Source organism: Engraulis encrasicolus, chromosome 9, assembly GCF_034702125.1.
Source record: "Engraulis encrasicolus isolate BLACKSEA-1 chromosome 9, IST_EnEncr_1.0, whole genome shotgun sequence".
In the NCBI taxonomy this organism is placed as follows: Eukaryota; Metazoa; Chordata; class Actinopteri; order Clupeiformes; family Engraulidae; genus Engraulis; species Engraulis encrasicolus.
The window spans coordinates 44,506,194-44,523,693 of NC_085865.1; the positions used below are offsets into that span (position 1 = coordinate 44,506,194).

The 17,500-nt window shown below is 43.8% G+C and overlaps 1 protein-coding gene across 1 annotated transcript in view; it reads right to left on the bottom strand.

Annotated features, from left to right (window-relative positions):
* The window catches only part of lancl2 (LanC lantibiotic synthetase component C-like 2 (bacterial)), a 92,623-nt gene that overhangs the window by 24,481 nt on the left and 50,642 nt on the right, over window positions 1–17,500 (bottom strand). The window contains exon 6 of the mRNA XM_063207218.1: window positions 14,659–14,805. Coding sequence (XP_063063288.1) covers window positions 14,659–14,805 — 147 coding nt within the window. The remainder of the gene's footprint in view (window positions 1–14,658; window positions 14,806–17,500) is intronic.

The window sequence follows — 17,500 nt, forward strand, 5'->3', positions numbered from 1 at the left end:
ACAGAATTATAAACGAGCATGTCTACCACTGAAACACACAAATGCACATGCAGAGAAATACACACACACACACACACACACAAACACACACGCACGCACGCACGCACTCACGCATGACGCACAGCTGAGATACTAAAGCTTTTGGAGATAATGGGAAAACACAAGTAGAGTATGTGGCTTGCACACACATACGTAGGCCCCACACCAGTGACGTGCAGTGAGGGGTATTAGGCATGGTACGGTTTGCGTCACAAACCGAAATCGTACGGTTTGCATGTCACGGAACGGGGTAGTGCGCGACCGCACGGTGCCCACGGTTTCCAAAAAAAAAAAAAAAGAGAGTGACCACCGGCGGACGACGCAATTAAAATCCTACTACTTTTACAAGCATAAAACACAAAGACTACGTAGGATATTGAGTGTGGAAAGACTGATTTCTATCAGCCAACTGAAAGGCATAATGTAACAGCATGCACCAGCTGAGTAGGCTACAGTAGCCTACAAGCAAGCGCAGGTCGGTCAGCGCGTCTCTCTCTTCCCCCTCTCTCTCCACGTTAGCGCAAGTGAGACTGCCCCCAGCCTTTATTCTGACCAATTTAAATTAAATGAACATGAATTTACAAAAAATGACAGATTAGCAGAGCAAAGTAGACTTACGTTACAGTAGTGTAGGTTATATCCACGTGACATTGGATGGGGATTCCGGACGGCATAATGCGAGATATGAACATACCCAGGTGAAAAACCCATATACTTAAAGTGTACTTTTTTTGTCCGTACTTAGTACAAAGTGTACTATTTTCGGCGATTTAAAGTGCGCTTCATTGCACTATTAGTGCGCTGAAGCACTACTAAAGCAGTACGTCAGCACACTTGCAGCACACTGAGGATGCTAAATTGGCACCGCTTTTGGAAAACTTTAAGTGCACTACAAGCATACTTTTGAAAGTATGCTCCAAACACGCTTTTCATGCATTCGTATGGCATTAAGAGTGTGCTTGAGTACACTTCTATAACATTTTATTGTTACTAGAAGTTCAATAAAAGTATATTAACTTCATGCTTCTTTGGACTACATTGGAACATTTTAAGTCTGTAAAAAGTATATCATATGAAGTATTGTAAATATATAACAGGTATGCTTGAAGTGTATTTACAGTACACTCCCAAGTACATGAAATAATATAAATGTAATATTACAATTCATGCTGGTTCTCAGAGCTTGTACATTACACACAACTACAGTCACAGTAGTGTTACAGTATGCATGCTTCGCATGACTGACATTTACAATCATTACATTGTTACAGAGATCTCAGGTACACATTTCACTTTCTTACAATCTTGCTCCTCCTTCCTGCAACTGATCACATGGGTTGATGATTAATGGTGACACAGTATTCATTGTTTGAACAATTAGATCCAACTTACCTCCAACTGTGACACTGTAGGAAGTGTGAGCCTATATATACCAGAACATATACGTGACCATCATAATGACGGTGGGAACATGGTCATTTTTTGTGTACCAATTTAAATTTTAAAAACCCCTACAATAAACACAGAATATAATAATGAGCAATATTTTCATGCAAACCAAAAATATTCCTTCAGGATGAATGGCTTTCTGTTTGAGAAATTTACCTCAAAGAAGTGCATTGCATGATGGGACATGCATGATGGTGCATTATGGGTAAATGCACTTTGAGGCCCAATTGAACCGAATTGAGGCCCAAGTGAACTGAAAACTAGATGTCATTCATTCCCAACGTAATGCACCTGGAGCATGATTAGGATAATGGAGCGCAGGTGAGGAGGATGGAGGTGATTGGTGCACGTGGGTTGGTGAGTTTTAAACGGCAAGAAACTAGACTGTGAGGAGGAAGCCGCAAGGAGAGATGACTGCGAGAATGCCATCCTGAGGGGAGAGAGAGGCGAGAGTGGAGCGGCAAGATGGGAGACGTCGGACACCGTTAACCGGACAGAGCCAGGCGAAAGGGACGAGAAGTTGGATGAGAAGTGGACGCGATCCTATGGATCAGAAGGCAAACTGGCAGCTCGGAGGAGAGCGCGACTGGCACAGTGCCCAGAAGGAGTCCGCAATCAGAGTGACGGCCAGGTGAACCTGCCTCGATGGAAAGGGGTGAGACGGACATGCACCCCACCGTGAAGATGAGTGACTCGTATTCGCCTGGTTACTGTGGCCCCCGTGAGTGCGCCGCTCTCTCTCTCTCTCTCTCTCTCTCTCTCTCTCTCTCTCTCTCTCTCTCGCTCTCTCGCTCTCTCTTTTCCTCTCGCTCGCACCCAAGACTGCTGAAGACCAACCAGCTATTCCGGGCCTACGCAGAAGAACTCCCATTGCTTCTTTCTCATCACCGCCAGCTGCTCCCGATTGAACGTGTGTGCCATGCCCCCGTTGCAGTGTAATTCACCTCGCAACCCCCGCACGGATGGACTTGGTGGCTGGACTGTCCAAGCATTCCATTGGAGACTTCAGACTTGGGCGTGGGTGGCTTCCGCCGTGGGTAATGGACAGAGACAACTAGGCCTACCCCTTTGACTTTTAATCCAGTGGTGGTAAATAAATAGAACGAAAACTGGATCTTGTGTCTTGGTTTTTGGTGTTGTGCAGTGAACTCCCAGGGTAGTAGTATCAAAGTGGGCGCGCCCCACCTGTGACACTTTGAAGATATTTGGGTGAAGTACAATCATGGTGCACTTAGAAAAAGTGTACTTGCAATATGTTAAAGCGATTTACTTTAAAGCGCACTATAGAAAATCACACTTCAAAGACATTTGGGTGAAGTGTAATCATATTGCACTTTAAAAAAGTACAATTACAATATGTTATTAAAAAATACACTTTTAGTAAGTTCACTATTAGAACACTATTAGTATATTCCTCTAAATACACTTTAGCCAAACATCTTCGAAGTCCACTTGAAGTATGGTTCGCTAAGTGTACTTTCTTTGAGAGCAACTTAATTACATCTAATTTTAAGTACACTTTAAATAAGCATATTGTAAACATACTTTTTCTTAGCACAAAAAGCACGAGTGCACTTTTAACATGCTAAGTACACTTCAGTCATGCTTTTATTGTACTAAATTGAACCACTTTTTCACCTGGGTATATCCATCAGATTCACTGCGCTGTCCTTAACTGCAATCAACTGTAGGCATAATTACATGTAGCCAGCTAAACTCTGATGGAATGAGGGGGGCTTTGCAATGTTGCCTAGTTAACATTGATGTTTAACACTATAACCAAAATAAAATGACTGTTTTAACAGGCTCAGATTCACAGGAGTTTTGTGAAACATTCTTGTGAATACACTTCTAAAAAAACGATCTTTTAAAATGATTTGTTACCTTAACTTTCACATTTTAACATAACTTAACCCTATCACTTGTTCACCTGAAATTGAATTTGACTTCTGATTTTACTTCTACGCTTCTCACAGCCGGCAGTTTCATGATAGGAAGCAACTTCATCCTAAGCGCAAAACTCGCAGAAAGCGATATCAAAATAAAAGTCCAATTCGTTCTCAGTGTGTCATTGACCAAAATAGTCATACTGCACTGACCTAATGGTCCCATTGCCCACAGGAGTGTAGCTGTTTTATTTTTACACGTCAAATGTGTTATAGTATGTAATATTTGAATATTTGTCAATTTAAAAGTTAGGATTTAGTTCTCCCTTTTTGTGAAATAAATGCAAGCATGTTAAAATCATTGATATCTTTCCTCTTTCAGTAACTTCACCTTGTTGGTTAAATGAAGTCAAATTCAACATACCCATGATAAGCTTACATTTTCATTCTAATTGTTATTTTATACATTTCCAGTGCATAATACATTTTATTAAAAAAAAAAAAAAAAAAAAAAAAAAAAAACGTATAAAACCGAAAACCGTGACCTTGAAACCGTGATATGGACCGAATCGTGAATTTTGAGAACCGTGCCACCCCTAAGGGATATGGTAGGGTAGGCAGTAAATATAGAAACTATTTTTTTCCCTATATTTTTTAGCAGGGGTCTGGGGGTCCTCCCCCATAAAAAAATGTATTTCTTAGATGCAATTTCCTGCATTTTAACCAAATCTGGAGAACAAATCTTTGAACAAATAGTACCCCCTTTCATGCAGACCTGAAATGTGTGTGTGTGTGTGTGTGTGTGTGTGTGTGTGTGTGTGTGTGTGTGTGTGTGTGTGTGTGTGTGTGTGTGTGTGTGTGTGTGTGTGTGTGTGTGTGTGTGTGTGTGTGTGTGTGTGTGTGTGTGAGAGAGAGAGAGAGAGAGATGCCTTATGCCACAAGGTATGGCTTGGCAACTAGGCCTATTCACCTAGTATACTGATAAGGTCTTTAACGTGCAACAAATTAGTATGTTTCTCTAAATACTGTAGGCTATAAGATAAAATGCCATCAGTGCATAGCCACCACAGCTCTAATAACTAAATAAGTAAATAGGCTACACTATTTACCCAAATTGGTAGCTCAAGGACCAGCCTACTTTGTACACATTTAAGGACCTGTAGGCCTACATTTTACAATAATAATTTAGAAAGCTACAACATCACAGCATTTTTGGGGAAAAGCTTTAACTTTTGGCTTTAGCAGTTGACTTTGCTGCTCTTCTGTTTATTCTGTTGCAAATTGCCAGGGTGTTTCACATGGATGCAGGGTGGCACTGGCACAGCGTAGCCTACTTTTGAAGATAAAACGTCTAGTTCACCAACTGTGAATCACACTATAGCATGTGAGGGGAAACGACTTACATTTAGCAATAAAACAACCTAGGTAACAGCTCCTGCTTCACTGATGCATTTCGTGCTGCTAATCAAACACTCACAGAAGGAAAGATAGGCAAGGGGGCGGGTTGCTTGCGAAATCAACAAACATGAGCCATGCATTCAGACAGTAAATACACCGAGTAAACCAACAAAAACACTTCTGAGACTCATTCTTGTGCGTGATTGTATTCTCAAACACTTCAGCAACGGTTGTGCAAGGTGTTTCAAATCAAGTGTGTGAGTGCGGTAAGCACTCCGAGAAACCATCCCCAGTCACTCGAGCCCCACGTTGATCTTGCACACTGTGCACTTCAAAAGAACACAGCTGCACGTCAACTTGCTAACAGGCTCCACACCTCACGCATCGCGTATTAAGTCATCATCATAATTGATTAGGAAAATGAAGTCATGTCGTACGCTCAAAAAACAATCTTGTGTCCATAATAACACACACACAGTCTATTCGTGTCCACAGCACAACCAATCTTCAATGTCAACACCCTGACCCATCAACAAAAGGCACCACGGCAAACTTGAGCATGTTCATGTAAAAGGCTACCCACAGCTTAATAATTAGATGAATCTTACCTTAAAGCAGAATCACGAGTATGTTTTTCATGCAAGTTAGTTCCATTAAAAGGCCGGGGTGGTTGACATGATGAAGATATTTTGTCCCAGTGTGTTCAAACTACTTGAAGCTGCAACCCATCTGATAATGAATATTTCCACAATGCAGCGATGGCAAACGGCTCAGCTATTGCCTGTCATCTGAACCGTTTTTCTTGCTACTTCTCCGCATTTTTTTTTTTGTAATAAAGACAAAACGCCAAATACTGCCATGTTTTTTGTACGGCTAGAGTTTGAACAAGCCTTGCCTTGCTAGTTGTTGCTGCTATCATATTAAGCAGGAAGGCTACTACCTGAATTGTAACAATTTTTCATGTTGGCCACTGTGATTGGCTTAAGTATTCCCGCCATGGCGAAAAGTTCTACTTTTGCTCTCCATTGACAGTCTATGTGATATTAATAATACGCATGCGCCAACTTCTACATTGACAGCGTTGAGGGCAAGACAGGCAGAGTCAAAGCGTGCCTGCCCTGGCTATGCCTGGCATTCGAAAGCTGAGCCTTCAGCCAGAGAGAATCTCTGCTTCAGCTACCAGCCAAGACTGCGCAACGCGTTCCTATAGCAACCTGTCTAAGCCTGAGTGCTTTGCTTCGTGCGATAACTTGGGGTTTTGATCGGTCTCCGGTTACTGTAGCCTACTTTTAACAGCTAATTTCTAAATGAATGTTTTTGTTATGCATGTGAACTCTCAAGAATAGTTTTTAAAACACGAGTTAGTTTTTTATTTTTAAGAAATTTATCCTAGGGTAGGCAGTGCCTACCCTGCCTACCCTGAGCGCACGTCTCTGCCCCACACCTATCCAAGACAAACACTGAGTGTCTGTGTATGTGTGTGTGGGTGTGTGTGTGTGTGTGTGTGTGTGTGTGTGTGTGTGTGTGTGTGTGTGTGTGTGTGTGTGTGTGTGTGTGTGTAGAGATAGAGTTTGGGTTAGACTACCTTTGACATAAAGGAGCATATGTATTGGAATTTCAAAAACATCTTGAGAGAGGCGAACATTTGCACACTTTGTGAAAAGCCACTCCAGGGCAATGAGCTGCAAAAGGTCCCTCTGGCTGTAGTAGATTGGCGAATGGGGAATTGGGGCGGGGGTTGTGTTTGTTGTGTCTGTTTTTGTAACTGTACCTGATTCGCTGTAAATGGCAGAGAACAATATTCTGCCAAGGCAATAAATAATCTCCCTCACCACCTGTAAGCTGGAGCTTTCTGCTGCAGTGCCTAGTACAGCCACAGGGGTAGAAGAGAGCACCACCTCTTCCATAGAGAATGATTGCACAGTGGGACCAGAGTTAGGTAATCTGGTAGATATGACTGTTGGTGAGAGCCATTCCATTGCCACCGCATATGCTAGTGCCCCGTCTAAAGAAGACAAACCAGCCTTTGCTTCTCACCTCAACTCAACTGTGTTCATTATAGGCAGGCTCTGTTCAAATAATTCACAATATCTGTTACTGTATGCCATGAGCTTTCAAAATGAACTATCACCCTGAGCATTCAATTTTGTGCGGTTATACTTTCTTATTAAAATATCTACTTTCTGCCTCATAGGCTACATAGGAAACCATTAAATCTCAAACCAAAATGTTCAGCCAAGAATACATCACTCCATACAGCCATTAATGCCATAATCTAGAATGTCTTAAATCTTAATAAGCTAATGGAAAATGAAAGGCAAGCAATGGGCGAGAGAGATGAATGAGACAGAACAGGGCTGAGAGCATTGGAGACAGACAGAGGGAGAGGAGAGAGAAGTGAGGGATAGAGATAGAGAAAAGAAAAGAGGAGGATGAAAATGTAGAATTTACACTGAGGGAATAGGAGAGGACAGAGAATGAGGACTTGAGGACACGGGTGTTTTCACAACCAATCAGGATACACGCATCTTCTGCAAAGCTGAGTCTTCCCAGTGACCAGTTGCCTCTTAGGCAACGCCAAAGACACATGCACACACGCACACGTGGGCGCACGCCAGAGGCGGTTCTTAATGTAAGCACTTGAAGCACGGCTTACCAATATAAAAGCGACAAACGCGACATCCGAATTTAAACCCTTCATCCTGTTGACGTGATTCAGCTGTCTGTGTTGTCTGCTACTGGCGGTTCTTATAAAACTGGTTAAACAGCGACATCACAGTGGCTATCGAGAAACACTGTTTAACAGCGATGGTGAAACACGTTACTACAGCAAATGAAGCACAATTTCTAAATGACTTGGAGTCAATGGCAGAGAATCTGTTTTTTAATTGGCTTTCCGCCGATGCCCCGCCAGGTTTTGAAGCACATTTTGATTGTGCTTATACCAATAGCGCACCGGAAAATATGATTGACAGATGAGTTGATGAATCATAACTCGATCTGACACCTTACGTTTACATTGGATTCAGGAAGTAGAGCTCAGGCAGACGTGATGTTTACATTTTTGACTGAAGCCAGTTGCTTTTATAATAATCTCGAAGACTGCAACTGAACTGCAATCAAAGTTTTCAAGAAACGTCTGTGTTTTGGATGTGGACAAATCATGGAGTAGAACAAGATGAAACGAATGGATAATATGCAGATAACATGAACCACACACCGTCAGTTAGTTGAAGAGAATAGCTAAACGGCAGCACAATATGCCTTTCTTGATTAGCTATGATATCATATGGATTACAAACGGGAACGTGGACAATCATTTTGAAAACATGTGGATTAAGTGAAAGTTTGGGATTTCTGCTGTCAAGACAGCATTGTAAGGTAAGGTTATATTTGTCCGCTGTAACATGTTTGGTTGTTGATGAAGCTTGCGGCTTAGGAACGGGTTCAGAAGGGCTGGTGTCTGTCTTTCCCGTAGCCTGTTTTCAAGTTAACGGCAGGCCTACGCAAATTTTTTGGCAGCTCTCGTGTAGGCTACAGTGAGTGTACCCTGGTCGCAACGGCATGATCGTGGCCACTCTTGACTTCATTTCTATTAGTTCTACCTAGCAGAATAAGAACCCTTTCTGGAATGATGATCGTCAGTGATGTGTTTTTCTGTTCAATGCATTGCTGTAAGATGCAACGCGAACATTTGGATTGTATTTTTAAGTCATGGAGTGAAGGATGTCAAACGCAACGTGGTAGAATGACTTAGTAGCATAGGGAGCTGTCTGAAGAGGTCAAAATTCACAATTTAGGAGCGTTTTTTTTTTTTTTTTTTTATCTCATCTGGGGGAGACCCCACTAGTTTGGCTTGGTTACAGAATTTGTGCTTACCAACATCACACCCCCCAAAACCGCCACTGGCGCACGCACACACACACTCATACAAGCACAAACAAGCACACACACACAAACAAACACGCAAACAGGCAAACACGCAGACAGACAGACAGACAGACAGACAGACGCACGCACGCAGACGCAGACGCACACGGACACACACACACACAATTAAACTGCAGTGTCCCAGTGGTCCAGAGCCAGTCAGATCCCCTATTTCCATTTCCCTCCTGTAGTAGTATAGGGGTCTGTCTGTAGAGAGAGAGAGACAGATAGCCAAGCCAGCCAAGACAGCCAGCCAGCGCTGAGCACAGGCAGCGAATGTTAAGTAATGCATTTGGTCAAATTAAAGTGCCCTGGGACGCTAATGGGGCCGAGTCCACCAGTCAGGAAGGAGAGATCCAGCAGGCTGATAATGGACAGCTCAATAAGGAGAGGAGTGTGTGTGTGTGTGTGTGTGTGTGTGTGTGTGTGTGTGTGTGTGTGTGTGTGTGTGTGTGTGTGTGTGTGTGTGTGTGTGTGTGTGTGTGTGTGTGTGTGTGGAGAGGGGGACGAGGGGCTGGATGGTGAGGAGTGAGGGAGGGTAAGGGTAAGGGTGAGGTGAGGGGTGGATGTGCATTGAATGAGCTGGATGGCTCAATAAGGTGGGGACCTGGGTAGCTCAATAACTGTGGGATGGTGTGTGTGTGTGTGTGTGTGTGTGTGTGTGTGTGTGTGTGTGTGTGTGTGTGTGTGTGTGTGTGTGTGTGTGTGTGTGTGTGTGTGTGTGTGTGTGTGCGTGTGCGCACGAGTGTGTGTGTGTGTAGAGGGTGGTGGTAGTTTTAAACATAGGCGTATGGGGGGGATGTTGGAGGGTAGTTGAATAAGGGGGTAGGGTTGGTGGGGTGCATTTAGAGTTGGTGTTTAATTATGGGGGACGATATTAATAAGAGTGGGGGTGGGGGTGGGAGGTGTCTCAAGTGGACCTGAGGGAGCACTCAATAAGTGTGTGTGTGTGTGTGTGTGTGTGTGTGTGTGTGTGTGTGTGTGTGTGTGTGTGTGTGTGTGTGTGTGTGTGTGTGTGTGTGTGTGTGTGTGTGTGTGCGCGTGTTCATGTGTGCGTGCGTGCGTGGGTGCGTGTGTGTGTGTGCGTTGGAGGTCTAGACCGACGGCCCAAGGGGTTGAGGGTTCTATTAGGATGGGCTGCAGTGGACTCAAGTGGCCTGGGGGACAGGAGGGGATATTAATGCATGGAGGGTCCAGCAGTCCAGACACCTCAGACAGGGCAGGCAGGGTTGGGGTGGGGTGGGGGGAATAGGGCACCGTTGAGGAGCAGAGTGGAAGGGAGCATTGCAAAGCCTCACAACGCGAAGCGAAGAGAGGCGAAATTCAGTGTTCCATTCTGACAGCTCAACCGGACCTGGAATGAAACAGTTATGTTGTTGATTTGACTGGCAGCCAAAGGCGAAATTCGCTCCTCATTTCCATAATATTAAACTTGGTCGAATATTTTCGCTCCTGATCACTTGTCATCAACGAATGGCAAAGTTTGCTTCTCTTGGCAAAATTGGCGTGTATGTGTCCCTGGCGTCAGACAGGAATAGGGATGGAGGACCTTAGTAAGAAGAGGTAACACGTCCACCAGAACAGAATTCTCAACGAAGACCAGCAGGGAGGGATGGGGCCAGAATAACAGATTGGAACTGGAGCAGAGTATTGCAAAGCCCCAGGAATATATGGTAGAAGCAGGACGTTCATAATTGGATGTAGGGCTGCACGATATTAGAAAAATACGCGATACACGATAACATGACTGTATACTGCGATATCGATATTATTACTTGCGATATTTAATATATACATATATTTTCCCCTCTCTTCTTGCCATTCTACACTTTATCATGTATAAAACAACTGAGAGCATTTTTTTTATTTCCAACATTATTTATTATTAGGAAAAAACATGGCTAATATACAGCATCAACTAAAAATGTGAAATTTTTTAATGCAATTTTTAACCTTCTCACCAAATTTCCTGTTAATAGAAATTAAAAACTGTTTGCGATACGTGCACAACTTTTGCGATACGTGTATCGCAAGCCGTGATATCGCGATATCGATACATTTTCGATATATCACGCAGCCCTAATTGGATGTCTAGGTCCAGTGGCCTGTTACCTGAGAAAAGGGCAAGGTGTTGGGGTTGGAGGGCTTAGAGAGCAGATTGAATTGGAGCACGAGGGAGTATTGCAAAAGAACCCGGCCGGTGCAGGAATAGTGTTTACAGCACCAATATTCTAAAAAGTTTCTCATGCATTATACATCTACACACACAGGCACTAATCAATCAGACTGACTCTACAGCTACTGAGCCTCCCTTATGGCACGGGGAGGAAAAAGCGTGTGTGTGTGTGTGTGTGGGGGGGGGGGGGTGCAACTAGCAGCTACTGAGCCTCCCTCTAGGAGAAAAACAAAAAAGTGTGTGTGAGTATGAGTGTGACGCAACGTATTTTTCTGTGTGCTGTGCCTGTGTGTGTGTTTGTGTGTCGGTGCATGTTTATTTCTGGGCACTGGACAGGATATTCTGATTTACAGTGTCTAATAAAAGAGGTGGCTCAGCATCTTAGCTCATTCATTATGCATTATGCACCTCATGCACATCTTCGCCTTGTCCCCAGTCATTTTGTTTTTTGTTCTTAGTCATTTTCTTACTGATGATAAAGCTAAACGTGCAAAACAAAGCTTTACTGAATGCTTAGGGTTAGGGATGGGTAGTAAGGCTGTAACGATATTGCATCGAACCGAGGGATCGCGGTACGCAGACCCACGAACCCCTATCGCGAACCTTCCTCGCAGAATCGTGATGCGTCCTTTTAAAGTTGTTACCCCTCAGTCTCGAAAACAGCAGGATACAGGCAAATGCTTGCATATGCGCTTAATGCTTGCATATGCGCTCAAAGACAATTAGAAATGGGGCGGACATGAGCGAGTAGCCTAACACTTCCATTCTCCCCTCTCTCCTGTAAAATGTTCCGTCCAACCAGCACGTGCATTGGTTGTTATTCATTGCCGCCCACAGCAACCTCCGCGAGACAAAAAACTTTGGCAAACGTCGGAAGGTAAAGCACAGAAATGAACAACAGACCAAGAAGGCTTTATCAAACGTGTGAAGATGTTTTTGATTCATGCATGCACCGATGTATGTTGAGTGGAGATAGACGTTGAGCGGAGAGAGAGAGAGAGAGAGAGAGAGAGAGAGAGAGAGAGAGAGAGAGAGAGAGAGAGAAAGAGAGCGAGAGAGCGATGCTCCGCCTGACCAAATTTTAAATCGCTAGAGCTCTATACGCTCACAAGGGAGTGTCTGAAGTCGGGCGAACGTTTAGGTCGATGTGGATATTAGGCAGCATTATTTCCTCCCCACATTGACCGCCTGCCTAGCGAAAACATGCTCCATTTCAGCCACTGCATCTATTCCCGCTCTTGACAAAATGTCAAATCACAAAAACCAAACAAAGGACAACGTGCGTGTTGCATACTGAGAACATAACTGAGGTTCATTTCGAGTTTCGTTTGTATAAACGTGTGCGCGCTGCTGCACGATCAAAACAGGTACAAAAATATTAAACATCAAAATTAAGTGTTGCATTTCTGTAAGTAACTTAATACAACATGTTTCCTGACGAAATATGACCAGTGTTGTTTTCAGTTAGCCTAATGTTTGGATATTAATTGGATAATGTTTGATAATGTGAGACAGTTGTTATAGGCTACCTATACTGGAACCCTGACCCTTCTCTCTCCATCTCTGTCTCTCACACATGGTCAGCATCTCAGCATGATTATGATCTAAGCCAATTAGTAATAAGCCTATTTCTCCTTGTTGAATTAATATCCCTTATTTCTCTGTACTGTGCTTTGATGTGAACACCTGGGGAACAGGTTGTAGTGGTAGGCCTATATCTGCAACATCATTTAGTAGACCTACAAAATTAATGTAGGCAGGTAAATGCAAAAAGAAAGCATAGGCCTATATATAAATATAGCCTATCATTTATTTTCTTATTTTTTTCCCTTTAAAAATAATAAAATCGTGGGGCGTATCGAACCGTGGGTCATATATCGTGATACAAACCCGAATCGTGGGTTGGGTGTATCGTTACAGCCCTAATGGGTAGGGTAGAACAAATGTCCTAGCCTGATTATCATCGACTTTCAAATCTTCTCGAGACTTGGTCTGACCAAGAGCATAACAATTAACGTTTCCAAAATGCCATGGGTGACCTGCCTCCCTAGGTTTGCTACTGGCTGACTGGTTTCCGACAAAGTGGGTGGAGTTCCCGATTTTTCTGTAGATCAGAAACGATATTTACATTGTTCTTGGCCTGACTAGAAGCTAGGATGGGTGTGGCCTGGCTACAAATGTCCCCAATCAAGAGGAAACAGAATAGTGGTGAGGTTCTAAATAGGCAAACTGAGTTTTTTATGTTCAGATTGTTGTTCATGAAAAAAGTAATTTAGTGATTTAGTCACTGAAGTTTTTTAGTTTTACAATAATGGGGGTAAAAGGGAATGGCCCACTAGTATAGGAGTGAAAGGTTGAACCTGTGTGTGTGTGTGTGTGTGTGTGTGTGTGTGTGTGTGTGTGTGTGTGTGTGTGTGTGTGTGTGTGTGTGTGTGCGTGCGCGCACGTGTGTGTGTGTGTGTGCGCACGTGTGCGTGCACGTCTGTGTGTGTGAGAGAGAGATGTGAGTCTCTTTATAGCACCCTTTGAGTGTGTGTGGTGTGTGTGTGTGTGTGTGTGTGTGTGTGTGTGTGTGTGTGTGTGTGTGTGTGTGTGTGTGTCTCACTATAATCCTGATTGGCTCAGCTTACTGTCTATTTTGAAGAGTGACCAATGGGCTACCCCAACACCCAACGCCCGGCCCCTGAGGCATGTCCCCGCCCACCCCCACCCCGCCGGGGAGATGTCCTGCATGCCAGATTACCAGGCCAAGTCAATGGAGGAACACAGTGGGCTCCTAAATAGGAGTTTTAGTTTTTCATTTTAGATTTGATTGTTGTTGTTGTGCGTGCGTGCGTGCGTGCGTGCGTGCGTGCGTGCGTGCGTGCCTGTCTGCGTGCCTGCCTGCCTGCCTGCCTGCCTGCCTGCGTGCGTGCGTGCGTGCGTGCGTGCGTGCGTGCCTGCGTGCGCGTGTGTGTGTGTGTGTGTTTGTGTGTGTGTGTGTGTGTGTGTGTGTGCTTGCGTGCATGTATCTGTCTCTATGTCTGTCTTGTATTTTAATCCACAACATAGAGGCTGTTTAAAATGAAACAATAATTGCAAGTTATTTGGCAGATGGGGAGCCATTCATTTCCCCGCTAACGCACTCAGGCTAATGCGAATATTAAATCTGCGTGTTTATTTTTTGGTGGTTAATTTAGGTGCACTCAAGTGGAGTATTTAAAATCCCCAGCGCTGAGATTTATTCAAAGCTTAACCAATTAGGACTGGCAGAAATGGGGGCTGTTGCAAGTCGAATATGTGTGTGTGTGTGTGTGTGTGTGTGTGTGTGTGTGTGTGTGTGTGTGTGTGTGTGTGTGTGTGTGTGTGTGTGTGTGTGTGTGTGTGTGTGTGTGTGTGTGTGTGTGTGTGTGTGTGTGTGTGTGTGTGAGTGAGTGAGTGAGTGAGTGAGTGAGTGAGTGAGTGAGTGAGTGAGTGAGTGAGTGAGTGAGTGAGAGAGAGAGAATGCAACGGTGTGTGTGTTTTTATCTCTCTGCATGTTTGTCCATGAATGTCTTTTCAGTGTGAATGTGTGAGTATCTACTGTGTGAATGTGTGTGTATCTACTGTTTGAGCATATCTCTGTATGTGTCTGTCTGATTATGTTTACAAATATGCAAGCATGTTTTTTGTGCATGCACATAATTGTCTGTGCGTGTGTGTGTGTGTGTGTGTGTGTGTGTGTGTGTGTGTGTGTGTGTGTGTGTGTGTGTGTGTGTGTGTGTGTGTGTGTGTGTGTGTGTGTGTGTGTGTGTGTGTCACCTGCATGAGTGTGTAGTAGATGCCGGCCAGGCCGTGGGCGGCTCCTACGTACTGCTTCTTATGCCACTCGTACAGCAGGGGGCAGCGTTCAGCCTTCTTCTCCTCCTTCGCCAGGTTCTTACCCGACTCCAAGATGGCCGTCACCACCTGATGGAGGATAAATGGTAAATGATAAATTGACTGCATTTATATAGCGCTTTCCAACTACTTCTATATGCTACTGGGTACCTTAATTTCCCTTGGCATTAATAAATGATACTCTACTCTACTCAGAGCGCTCAAAGCGCTTTACATCCATTCACACACCGGGTACTAACCTGCCACCAGGAGCAAATTCGGGGTTAAGCATCTTTACTAAAGGATACATCAATGGGAGTCAGGCAGAATGGGGTTTGAACCTGCAACCTTCTTGTTGCCAAACAGCCTCCTCTACCAACTGAGCCACCATGGCCCACGAACATACCAAAACATTTACCAATTGGTTAGAGTCAGACACCCAGGTTCGATTCTGGCCCGATTCTGCCTACCAAGTAGTGCCAGCAATGTATCATTTCTTTAACCTTGAGTGCAGCAAGCATCATGAGGTGTAGTGTTCTCAGGGGGTTAGCTAAAAGTTAGCTAATAATGTAATTATCATGTAATAACCTTTATTTTGAAAAACTTTTTTCAAAATACCTTTCCTGAAGTTAAATTTTCCAAGATTTTCAGTATGTTAGTAAGGACACCTTGATGTATTGAAATCAGTTGAAAAACCTTTTGTATCAATTTTTTGGGGGTTTGGTATATTAAGGCCATAGATCAGGGGTGTCAAACTTCATCTACTAGCTAAAGTACCAGTAACCAAAAAAAGTTAAAGAATGAGGGTAGTCTTGCACAGAGTTCCGTATGTACAGGTCATCATACCCTTGAATTAAGCAAGGTGTAATCTCACACACACACACACACACACACACATGCACACGCACACAAACACACACACAGTTTCCCACCTACCAAATCGTAGTGTTGCCTGTGTTTGTATTATACTGCAGCATATGGGCCTCAATGTTCATAACCTCTGAGGTGGCTCACTGCGTAGGAGGGAGGTCTCATCACCTCCCTCAGTATTGCACACCAGACTGGCTCCCCTGCAAAGCATTAACATCATGCTCTATTCATCTGCACCGTGCCTCGACTACAGCACCAGTCCAGTAACACAGGCACATACAGGAAGTACAGGCACAAAGCCACAGCATCACAACTGATGCCTGGTCTAATAAACCTGAGCATGTATCAAACACAAGCAGGTAATTGGAGTGCTTCTGGGTCTTCACCTTTTTTCCTTGGTGCTCAACAGTGTAGGGGCTCTCAAACTTGGTCCAGGAAGACAGATGCTGAGGCACTCAAGGTTGCATTTTTTTTACGTTTTTATTTGGCTGAATAAAAAAGTAAAAAAAATGCAACCTTGAGTGCCTCAGCATCTGTCTTCCTGGACCAAACCTGAGCATGTGTAGTCTGTTTCAAGGTCTTTACTAGAATTCCATTTCATCATTGTGAAGAGAGTAGGTTTCTCTGGCACGCAGTGCTTGTACAACTGAGTATAGCCTCTGGTTAGATGGATGCTCAGCCACGGAGATGCTGCTATCTCCATACAATTTTAACAGGCCTTGCAGCAGGTAGAGTGTAAAAAATGTAACTGACTTACAATGAGCGCACACCCGTGCATGTGTGAGAATGTGTGTGTGTGTGTGTGTGTGTGTGAGTGAGTGAGTGAGTGAGTGAGTGAGTGAGTGAGTGAGTGAGTGAGTGAGTGAGTGAGTGAGTGAGTGAGTGAGTGAGTGAGTGAGTGAGAGAGAGAGAGAGAGAGAGAGAGAGAGAGAGTGTGTGTGAGAGAGAGAGAGTTGTGGTCTTTGATCAGTAGTGAAGACTAAGGGAAACTGCACCACGATCCAGCTTTCCTAAAATGAGTTCTGTGTGTCAAGGAGAATTCATGCTCGTCAGCATTGTACAATAACAAAAAGTTGACTCACAAATGGAGGAACATCAGACTGCTGAAATGATAATAAAGTGTTTCTGTTTTCATTTCACGTACTTAATCTTTCTTTGGCTTTTTATATGGGAGCAGAGCGCAAAGCATCTTAAATAAGTAAAAGTGAATGTTTCCTATACACCTAAAGACTATGAAAAGGAATGGACTATATTACACCATGTGTACCATGAGCATAGTCACCATAGGCTTGCTGAAAGAGAGGATTGTGAACATCCCAGGAAAAGGTGCAGGACGAAGTCCGCCCGCTTAAAATCATTTGTGCTGTTTTTTATTATTTCATGGCTGAATTACGTTTTGACTTCGAAGTCGAAACGTAATCCAAATGTAAACCAAAGACAACAAAAAGGATTTGAAGTGTGCGGACTTCTCACCTCGAAAACCATAGGCTTGCTGCCAAGTATTTCACAGGGGGTTCCATAGTGTCCCGCAGGTCAGCTGCTGTAATGTGCTGGCTGGCATTTTCTGTTTAAATGATGAAAGTCCACCAGTCTCCCTCCTGCCAGCCCCCTCTCTCCTCCAGTGAGAAACTTTGGGCACAGTAATAGCTTTTCAAGTCTCAGGACATACGTTTTATCTGCCTCTACTCTGCAGAACACAATGCTACCAAAATAGACCATCATTTCTGGTAGAGTAAAAGCTTACTGTACCCAAGGCCCAAGGCTCTGGGTAATATTGGAAGCTCTGCTCAAGACAAAGTCCACGCTTGCTTGACCACCCCTCTCCTTTCCTCTCCTCCTGTGTGTATTTACTGTCTTTGTAATACTTTACTTTTAGCCTTTTACAAAAGTCTACATTTATCTTTTTACTTTTACT